The sequence below is a fragment of the Diaphorina citri genome, unplaced genomic scaffold, assembly GCF_000475195.1.
Source record: "Diaphorina citri unplaced genomic scaffold, Diaci psyllid genome assembly version 1.1 scaffold8296, whole genome shotgun sequence".
Taxonomy (NCBI): Eukaryota; Metazoa; Arthropoda; class Insecta; order Hemiptera; family Psyllidae; genus Diaphorina; species Diaphorina citri.
Window position 1 is genome coordinate 328 of NW_007385672.1, and position 11,807 is coordinate 12,134.

The 11,807-nt window shown below is 36.3% G+C and overlaps 1 protein-coding gene across 1 annotated transcript; it reads right to left on the minus strand.

The window, feature by feature from the left end:
- Positions 1 to 386: 386 nt before the first annotated feature.
- Positions 387 to 11,402, minus strand: LOC103522401 (the record flags this gene model as incomplete). The annotated part of the gene is made up of 3 exons (XM_008487505.2): positions 387 to 547; positions 10,385 to 10,486; positions 11,202 to 11,402. Coding segments are annotated over 3 exons (365 nt in total), but the record flags the coding sequence as incomplete, so codon positions are not given.
- Positions 11,403 to 11,807: the final 405 nt, after the last annotated feature.

An 11,807-nucleotide genomic window follows, 5' to 3' on the forward strand; every position in this document is an offset into this window, starting at 1 on the left:
TTCGGCGAAAGCTAATAGCAGAATAAAGAAAAGGTGTCTTTTTGTATCTGCTATACACCGGGGTGATGGTCTCTAGCTCTAGCCATGTTAAATTGGCTGGCGCAGTCAACCATCGTGAGGACTTGTGCTTGGTCTTTAAAAGCAGAGAGAACCCTTTGAGGAACTGCCAGCTTGCTAGTAATGTACCACAACAAAAGTAAAATTTCTTTATGATTCATACAATTAGTTTAGTCATAGTTGTATAATTGATCTGAAAGGAGTTCGCCACTTCCTTTTATCGTTTTTTTTTTTCTGAATTTGGACTACGCTCACTTTGTTGCTGAGATCTGCGATGTTTGCTGTGTTTATCACTACTTTTGCTGATTTTAGCATCATTTAAGATTTTAGCATCAATTTAGCTGTTTCTAGCTTGAGTTGAGCCATTTTCAGTTTTCCTTCAGCCGTTTTTGCCACTACTTTATGGTCTTCTTCTGTATTTAGACTATTTAGACATTTCTCCACTCCTTTTCTTCATAGTCTGGCTGGAACATCTGTTCGGATTTCATATTTTCAGCGTCCGAATAGTAATAGAACAGATAGGACTTGTTGGGTGGCACTGTCTTCTTGCGTTTCGTGTAGGATCCGTTGTTCTTCATGTAGTCTTCAAGATCTGGAAACAGAATAAAGGATTTGAGATCAGAATTATTGCATTTGGGTAAAAATTATGAATAAAAGGTCAATTTCTACGTAAAAAATTGTGAAGAATCCAAATCTGAGGTCAAAATTCCGAAAAAAAATAACTTTAAAAGGTTGAACATTCACCTTATAGGTATGTTTAACTCAAAGTTCCTCGCGGGCGGGAATGCAACCCACAACCTAACGAACAAGGACCTAACGAAAAAGACGCTGTACCTTCCAAGATAAATTGTTGGTGGAGATGCCAAAACAAGAGATAATTTTTATGAGCGCCTGGTATTTATTTTTGTGTATGCAATGTGCAACATATTTTGGAAACAATAAATTAGTGGAGATGCCAATTTGCGATCAATTTGCCAATAAAATAGCAAAATGGCAGGCTGGCTTATACTCACATTTCTCTTTCTTCACATGGTCCTTATGATGCGTATTCAGCTCCTCAGACACCCAGAATGTCTGATTACACCTCAGACACTGGTAGGGGGGAATGTCGAACCGTTCTAGTTTTGAGTCTGTCTTGTCCCACATTTGGTCCAGGTATTCGCTGTCCAGGACTACTCTGTCCTTGACCTTGTCCTTCGCTTTGGCCAAAAGTCCTGAAGGAAGAAAAAGGGTTAATTTAATATAATTATTATTATTATTATGTTAGGGCGGTCTCTTCCTGATCCCTTGTGTACCGCGTCCATTTTAGTTTAGGACTATTGCGCTATCTATTGAATAGAATATACATATACCTTGTTTATCCTGCTGGGATAGGACTGAAAAGTGTCGTTACTCCCGCAGTCTAAACAAGGTCTTATTTATTTTATGGGTAAATTTTACAATAAAATTGCATATACATAGATATTAGCTCTTGTTTAAGTTATAGGTACCTATAGAAAGAAAATATTTGACGAAAACTCATGTCTGCACATGGTTGCGAAAATTCGACATTTTTGATTTTTCATGCTAAGACCACGTTCCCACTTGTTGTTCGAAAAAAAGTGTCATATGTGGTGAGAACACTCTCATTTAAATTTCGAGCAAAAAAATCACATTTTCATTTTCGATGAGTATAATTTGACCTTTGAATTTTAAAACAGGAAGAATAACTCTCTCTCTCTCTTCTTCCTCTCTCTCTCTCTCGTTCTCGTTGTTTCTGATATTCTCTCTCTTCTCTCTCCCTCCCTCTCTCTCTCTTCTCTCTCCTCATCCTCTCTCTCTCTCTCTCATATTCTCGGGATATCTCTGGATAATGTGAAAATCACGTCCCGAATTCCGCACATACGTCACTGCTCCCACATAAATTATCTCATCTCACACTCTCACATTCTTTCTCTCTCTCTCTCTCTCTCTCTGCCTCTCTCTCTCTCTTTCTTTTTCTCCTTCCTTTTTCTCTTTCTCTCTCACACACACATTATTTCTCTCTCCTTCTCTTTATTCTTCTCTCTCTCACTTTTTCTCTCTCTCTATATGTGTTCTTCTCTCTCTCTCTCTCTCTCTCTCTCTCACTCACTCTTCTCTCTATGGATACTTCTCTCTCCCTCCCTCTCTTTATTGTTCTCTCTCTCTCTCTCTTTATTTTTATCTCCCTCCCTTTCTCTCTCTCTTTCTTCTTCTCATTCTCAATCTGTTTTTATCTCTCTCTCTCTTCCCCCCTCTCTCCCCTTACCCTGTTTATCTCTCTCCTTCTTCTCCCTCTCTCTCTCTCTCTCTCTCTCTCTCTCCCTCTCCCTCTCTCTCTCCCTCTCTTATTACGTATAGGATTTCTCACGTTTCCTCGGTAGGTATTACATGTCTGTACGTAACTATACGTATACCTACATAATATATATATACGGTATACAGGGTGTTCATAAAAGTCCCCCCGGCCCCCCCCCACCACCTTAATTTTTGAAGGGATGAATTTAGAAACCTGAAATTTTGTAAACGAGATTTACGAGCCTACATTCAGCTTTCTTAATTTATCCGTTTAAAAATTAGGGTTTCCTGGTAGGTATTACATGTCTGTACGTAACTATACGTATACCTACATAATATGTAATATACGTATACAGGGTGTACATAAAAGTCGGGGGGACCACTACCTTAATTTTTGAACGGATGAATTTAGAAACCTGAAATTTTGTAAACGAGATTTACGAGCCTACATTCAGCTTTCTTAATTTAGCCGTTTAAAAATTAGGGTTTCCTGGTAGGTATTACATGTCTGTACGTAACTATACGTATACCTACATAATATGTATATACGTATACAGGGTGTTCATAAAAGTCGGGGGGACCACTACCTTAATTTTTGAAGGGATGAATTTAGAAACCTGAAATTTTGTAAACGAGATTTACGAGCCTACATTCAGCTTTCTTAATTTAGCCGTTTAAAAATTAGGGTTTCCTGGTAGGTATTACATGTCTGTACGTAACTATACGTATACCTACATAATATGTATATACGTATACAGGGTGTTCATAAAAGTCCCCCCCCCACCACCTTAATTTTTGAAGAGATGAATTTAGAAACCTGAAATTTTGTAAACGAGATTTACGAGCCTACATTCAGCTTTCTTAATTTAGCCGTTTAAAAATTAGGGTTTCCTGGTAGGTATTACATGTCTGTACGTAACTACACGTATACCTACATAATATGTATATACGTATACAGGGTGTTCATAAAAGTCCCCCCCCCACCACCTTAATTTTTGAAGAGATGAATTTAGAAACCTGAAATTTTGTAAACGAGATTTACGAGCCTACATTCAGCTTTCTTAATTTAGCCGTTTAAAAATTAGGGTTTCCTGGTAGGTATTACATGTCTGTACGTAACTACACGTATACCTACATAATATGTATATACGTATACAGGGTGTTCATAAAAGTCCCCCCCCCACCACCTTAATTTTTGAAGAGATGAATTTAGAAACCTGAAATTTTGTAAACGAGATTTACGAGCCTACATTCAGCTTTCTTAATTTAGCCGTTTAAAAATTAGGGTTTCCTGGTAGGTATTACATGTCTGTACGTAACTACACGTATACCTACATAATATGTATATACGTATACAGGGTGTTCATAAAAGTCCCCCCCCCACCACCTTAATTTTTGAAGAGATGAATTTAGAAACCTGAAATTTTGTAAACGAGATTTACGAGCCTACATTCAGCTTTCTTAATTTAGCCGTTTAAAAATTAGGGTTTCCTGGTAGGTATTACATGTCTGTACGTAACTACACGTATACCTACATAATATGTATATACGTATACAGGGTGTTCATAAAAGTCCCCCCCCCACCACCTTAATTTTTGAAGAGATGAATTTAGAAACCTGAAATTTTGTAAACGAGATTTACGAGCCTACATTCAGCTTTCTTAATTTAGCCGTTTAAAAATTAGGGTTTCCTGGTAGGTATTACATGTCTGTACGTAACTACACGTATACCTACATAATATGTATATACGTATACAGGGTGTTCATAAAAGTCCCCCCCCCACCACCTTAATTTTTGAAGAGATGAATTTAGAAACCTGAAATTTTGTAAACGAGATTTACGAGCCTACATTCAGCTTTCTTAATTTAGCCGTTTAAAAATTAGGGTTTCCTGGTAGGTATTACATGTCTGTACGTAACTACACGTATACCTACATAATATGTATATACGTATACAGGGTGTTCATAAAAGTCCCCCCCCCACCACCTTAATTTTTGAAGAGATGAATTTAGAAACCTGAAATTTTGTAAACGAGATTTACGAGCCTACATTCAGCTTTCTTAATTTAGCCGTTTAAAAATTAGGGTTTCCTGGTAGGTATTACATGTCTGTACGTAACTACACGTATACCTACATAATATGTATATACGTATACAGGGTGTTCATAAAAGTCCCCCCCCCACCACCTTAATTTTTGAAGAGATGAATTTAGAAACCTGAAATTTTGTAAACGAGATTTACGAGCCTACATTCAGCTTTCTTAATTTAGCCGTTTAAAAATTAGGGTTTCCTGGTAGGTATTACATGTCTGTACGTAACTACACGTATACCTACATAATATGTATATACGTATACAGGGTGTTCATAAAAGTCCCCCCCCCACCACCTTAATTTTTGAAGAGATGAATTTAGAAACCTGAAATTTTGTAAACGAGATTTACGAGCCTACATTCAGCTTTCTTAATTTAGCCGTTTAAAAATTAGGGTTTCCTGGTAGGTATTACATGTCTGTACGTAACTACACGTATACCTACATAATATGTATATACGTATACAGGGTGTTCATAAAAGTCCCCCCCCCACCACCTTAATTTTTGAAGAGATGAATTTAGAAACCTGAAATTTTGTAAACGAGATTTACGAGCCTACATTCAGCTTTCTTAATTTAGCCGTTTAAAAATTAGGGTTTCCTGGTAGGTATTACATGTCTGTACGTAACTACACGTATACCTACATAATATGTATATACGTATACAGGGTGTTCATAAAAGTCCCCCCCCCACCACCTTAATTTTTGAAGAGATGAATTTAGAAACCTGAAATTTTGTAAACGAGATTTACGAGCCTACATTCAGCTTTCTTAATTTAGCCGTTTAAAAATTAGGGTTTCCTGGTAGGTATTACATGTCTGTACGTAACTACACGTATACCTACATAATATGTATATACGTATACAGGGTGTTCATAAAAGTCCCCCCCCCACCACCTTAATTTTTGAAGAGATGAATTTAGAAACCTGAAATTTTGTAAACGAGATTTACGAGCCTACATTCAGCTTTCTTAATTTAGCCGTTTAAAAATTAGGGTTTCCTGGTAGGTATTACATGTCTGTACGTAACTACACGTATACCTACATAATATGTATATACGTATACAGGGTGTTCATAAAAGTCCCCCCCCCACCACCTTAATTTTTGAAGAGATGAATTTAGAAACCTGAAATTTTGTAAACGAGATTTACGAGCCTACATTCAGCTTTCTTAATTTAGCCGTTTAAAAATTAGGGTTTCCTGGTAGGTATTACATGTCTGTACGTAACTACACGTATACCTACATAATATGTATATACGTATACAGGGTGTTCATAAAAGTCCCCCCCCCACCACCTTAATTTTTGAAGAGATGAATTTAGAAACCTGAAATTTTGTAAACGAGATTTACGAGCCTACATTCAGCTTTCTTAATTTAGCCGTTTAAAAATTAGGGTTTCCTGGTAGGTATTACATGTCTGTACGTAACTACACGTATACCTACATAATATGTATATACGTATACAGGGTGTTCATAAAAGTCCCCCCCCCACCACCTTAATTTTTGAAGAGATGAATTTAGAAACCTGAAATTTTGTAAACGAGATTTACGAGCCTACATTCAGCTTTCTTAATTTAGCCGTTTAAAAATTAGGGTTTCCTGGTAGGTATTACATGTCTGTACGTAACTACACGTATACCTACATAATATGTATATACGTATACAGGGTGTTCATAAAAGTCCCCCCCCCACCACCTTAATTTTTGAAGAGATGAATTTAGAAACCTGAAATTTTGTAAACGAGATTTACGAGCCTACATTCAGCTTTCTTAATTTAGCCGTTTAAAAATTAGGGTTTCCTGGTAGGTATTACATGTCTGTACGTAACTACACGTATACCTACATAATATGTATATACGTATACAGGGTGTTCATAAAAGTCCCCCCCCCACCACCTTAATTTTTGAAGAGATGAATTTAGAAACCTGAAATTTTGTAAACGAGATTTACGAGCCTACATTCAGCTTTCTTAATTTAGCCGTTTAAAAATTAGGGTTTCCTGGTAGGTATTACATGTCTGTACGTAACTACACGTATACCTACATAATATGTATATACGTATACAGGGTGTTCATAAAAGTCCCCCCCCCACCACCTTAATTTTTGAAGAGATGAATTTAGAAACCTGAAATTTTGTAAACGAGATTTACGAGCCTACATTCAGCTTTCTTAATTTAGCCGTTTAAAAATTAGGGTTTCCTGGTAGGTATTACATGTCTGTACGTAACTACACGTATACCTACATAATATGTATATACGTATACAGGGTGTTCATAAAAGTCCCCCCCCCACCACCTTAATTTTTGAAGAGATGAATTTAGAAACCTGAAATTTTGTAAACGAGATTTACGAGCCTACATTCAGCTTTCTTAATTTAGCCGTTTAAAAATTAGGGTTTCCTGGTAGGTATTACATGTCTGTACGTAACTACACGTATACCTACATAATATGTATATACGTATACAGGGTGTTCATAAAAGTCCCCCCCCCACCACCTTAATTTTTGAAGAGATGAATTTAGAAACCTGAAATTTTGTAAACGAGATTTACGAGCCTACATTCAGCTTTCTTAATTTAGCCGTTTAAAAATTAGGGTTTCCTGGTAGGTATTACATGTCTGTACGTAACTACACGTATACCTACATAATATGTATATACGTATACAGGGTGTTCATAAAAGTCCCCCCCCCACCACCTTAATTTTTGAAGAGATGAATTTAGAAACCTGAAATTTTGTAAACGAGATTTACGAGCCTACATTCAGCTTTCTTAATTTAGCCGTTTAAAAATTAGGGTTTCCTGGTAGGTATTACATGTCTGTACGTAACTACACGTATACCTACATAATATGTATATACGTATACAGGGTGTTCATAAAAGTCCCCCCCCCACCACCTTAATTTTTGAAGAGATGAATTTAGAAACCTGAAATTTTGTAAACGAGATTTACGAGCCTACATTCAGCTTTCTTAATTTAGCCGTTTAAAAATTAGGGTTTCCTGGTAGGTATTACATGTCTGTACGTAACTACACGTATACCTACATAATATGTATATACGTATACAGGGTGTTCATAAAAGTCCCCCCCCCACCACCTTAATTTTTGAAGAGATGAATTTAGAAACCTGAAATTTTGTAAACGAGATTTACGAGCCTACATTCAGCTTTCTTAATTTAGCCGTTTAAAAATTAGGGTTTCCTGGTAGGTATTACATGTCTGTACGTAACTACACGTATACCTACATAATATGTATATACGTATACAGGGTGTTCATAAAAGTCCCCCCCCCACCACCTTAATTTTTGAAGAGATGAATTTAGAAACCTGAAATTTTGTAAACGAGATTTACGAGCCTACATTCAGCTTTCTTAATTTAGCCGTTTAAAAATTAGGGTTTCCTGGTAGGTATTACATGTCTGTACGTAACTACACGTATACCTACATAATATGTATATACGTATACAGGGTGTTCATAAAAGTCCCCCCCCCACCACCTTAATTTTTGAAGAGATGAATTTAGAAACCTGAAATTTTGTAAACGAGATTTACGAGCCTACATTCAGCTTTCTTAATTTAGCCGTTTAAAAATTAGGGTTTCCTGGTAGGTATTACATGTCTGTACGTAACTACACGTATACCTACATAATATGTATATACGTATACAGGGTGTTCATAAAAGTCCCCCCCCCACCACCTTAATTTTTGAAGAGATGAATTTAGAAACCTGAAATTTTGTAAACGAGATTTACGAGCCTACATTCAGCTTTCTTAATTTAGCCGTTTAAAAATTAGGGTTTCCTGGTAGGTATTACATGTCTGTACGTAACTACACGTATACCTACATAATATGTATATACGTATACAGGGTGTTCATAAAAGTCCCCCCCCCACCACCTTAATTTTTGAAGAGATGAATTTAGAAACCTGAAATTTTGTAAACGAGATTTACGAGCCTACATTCAGCTTTCTTAATTTAGCCGTTTAAAAATTAGGGTTTCCTGGTAGGTATTACATGTCTGTACGTAACTACACGTATACCTACATAATATGTATATACGTATACAGGGTGTTCATAAAAGTCCCCCCCCCACCACCTTAATTTTTGAAGAGATGAATTTAGAAACCTGAAATTTTGTAAACGAGATTTACGAGCCTACATTCAGCTTTCTTAATTTAGCCGTTTAAAAATTAGGGTTTCCTGGTAGGTATTACATGTCTGTACGTAACTACACGTATACCTACATAATATGTATATACGTATACAGGGTGTTCATAAAAGTCCCCCCCCCACCACCTTAATTTTTGAAGAGATGAATTTAGAAACCTGAAATTTTGTAAACGAGATTTACGAGCCTACATTCAGCTTTCTTAATTTAGCCGTTTAAAAATTAGGGTTTCCTGGTAGGTATTACATGTCTGTACGTAACTACACGTATACCTACATAATATGTATATACGTATACAGGGTGTTCATAAAAGTCCCCCCCCCACCACCTTAATTTTTGAAGAGATGAATTTAGAAACCTGAAATTTTGTAAACGAGATTTACGAGCCTACATTCAGCTTTCTTAATTTAGCCGTTTAAAAATTAGGGTTTCCTGGTAGGTATTACATGTCTGTACGTAACTACACGTATACCTACATAATATGTATATACGTATACAGGGTGTTCATAAAAGTCCCCCCCCCACCACCTTAATTTTTGAAGAGATGAATTTAGAAACCTGAAATTTTGTAAACGAGATTTACGAGCCTACATTCAGCTTTCTTAATTTAGCCGTTTAAAAATTAGGGTTTCCTGGTAGGTATTACATGTCTGTACGTAACTACACGTATACCTACATAATATGTATATACGTATACAGGGTGTTCATAAAAGTCCCCCCCCCACCACCTTAATTTTTGAAGAGATGAATTTAGAAACCTGAAATTTTGTAAACGAGATTTACGAGCCTACATTCAGCTTTCTTAATTTAGCCGTTTAAAAATTAGGGTTTCCTGGTAGGTATTACATGTCTGTACGTAACTACACGTATACCTACATAATATGTATATACGTATACAGGGTGTTCATAAAAGTCCCCCCCCCACCACCTTAATTTTTGAAGAGATGAATTTAGAAACCTGAAATTTTGTAAACGAGATTTACGAGCCTACATTCAGCTTTCTTAATTTAGCCGTTTAAAAATTAGGGTTTCCTGGTAGGTATTACATGTCTGTACGTAACTACACGTATACCTACATAATATGTATATACGTATACAGGGTGTTCATAAAAGTCCCCCCCCCACCACCTTAATTTTTGAAGAGATGAATTTAGAAACCTGAAATTTTGTAAACGAGATTTACGAGCCTACATTCAGCTTTCTTAATTTAGCCGTTTAAAAATTAGGGTTTCCTGGTAGGTATTACATGTCTGTACGTAACTACACGTATACCTACATAATATGTATATACGTATACAGGGTGTTCATAAAAGTCCCCCCCCCACCACCTTAATTTTTGAAGAGATGAATTTAGAAACCTGAAATTTTGTAAACGAGATTTACGAGCCTACATTCAGCTTTCTTAATTTAGCCGTTTAAAAATTAGGGTTTCCTGGTAGGTATTACATGTCTGTACGTAACTACACGTATACCTACATAATATGTATATACGTATACAGGGTGTTCATAAAAGTCCCCCCCCCACCACCTTAATTTTTGAAGAGATGAATTTAGAAACCTGAAATTTTGTAAACGAGATTTACGAGCCTACATTCAGCTTTCTTAATTTAGCCGTTTAAAAATTAGGGTTTCCTGGTAGGTATTACATGTCTGTACGTAACTACACGTATACCTACATAATATGTATATACGTATACAGGGTGTTCATAAAAGTCCCCCCCCCACCACCTTAATTTTTGAAGAGATGAATTTAGAAACCTGAAATCATATTTTCAGCGTCCGAATAGTAATAGAACAGATAGGACTTGTTGGGTGGCACTGTCTTCTTGCGTTTCGTGTAGGACCCGTTGTTCTTCATGTAGTCTTCAAGATCTGGAAACAGAATAAAAGATTTGAGATCAGAATTACTGCATTTGGGTAAAAATTATGAATAAAAGGTCAATTTCTACGTAAAAAATTGTGAACAATCCAAATCTGAGGTCAAAATTCCGAAAAAGTAACTTTGACCGTCGTATGTATGAAATCTAAAGATAAACTTAAGTTTAACTTGAAATGAAAATCTTGCCAAATTTCATGAAATCTAGCCAGTTATCTCAAGAAATGACATGAAATTGGCAACATTGTTCGTCTTAAGTTAAACTTAAGTTTATCTTTGGATTTCATACATACGACGGTAAAAGGTTGAACATTCACCTTAAAGGTATGTTTAACTCAAAGTTCCTCGCGGGCGGGAATGCAACCCACAACCTAACGAACAAGGACCTAACGAAAAAGACGCTGTACCTTCCAAGATAAATTGTTGGTGGAGATGCCAAAACAAGAGATAATTTTTATGAGCGCCTGGTATTTGTTTTTGTGTATGCAATGTGCAACATATTTTGGAAACAATAAATTAGTGGAGATGCCAATTTGCGATCAATTTGCCAATAAAATAGCAAAAAACAAGAGATAATTTTTATGAGCGCCTGGTATTTGTTTTTGTGTATGCAATGTGCAACATATTTTGGAAACGATAAATTAGTGGAGATGCCAATTTGCGATCAATTTGCCAATAAAATAGCAAAATGGCAGGCTGGCTTATACTCACATTTCTCTTTCTTCACATGGTCCTTATGATGCGTATTCAGCTCCTCAGACACCCAGAATGTCTGATTACACCTCAGACACTGGTAGGGGGGAATGTCGAACCGTTCTAGTTTTGAGTCTGTCTTGTCCCACATTTGGTCCAGGTATTCGCTGTCCAGGACTACTCTGTCCTTGACCTTGTCCTTCGCTTTGGCCAAAAGTCCTGAAGGAAGAAAAAGGGTTAATTTAATATAATTATTATTATGTTGGGGCGGTCTCTTCCTGATCCCTTGTGTACCGCGTCCATTTTAGCTTAGGACTATTGCGCTATCTATTGAATAGAATATACCTTGTTTATCCTGCTGGGATAGGACTGAAAAGTGTCTTTACTCCCGCAGTCTAAACAAGATCTTGTTTATTTCATAAGTAAATTGTAAATTGTAAATAAATGTTGATTTTATTGTGATAATAATATACATAAAGATAGGTCTTAAAACTAGTTGACAATTACATTTTTATTTTTTTCTATTTGGTATCTATCTAATGTATGTTTTTTTTTTTCTCGTTGATTTTGTCAGACTTTGAAGTGCGGACCATACGGACCGTCAGTCCGCACCGTCCACACTCC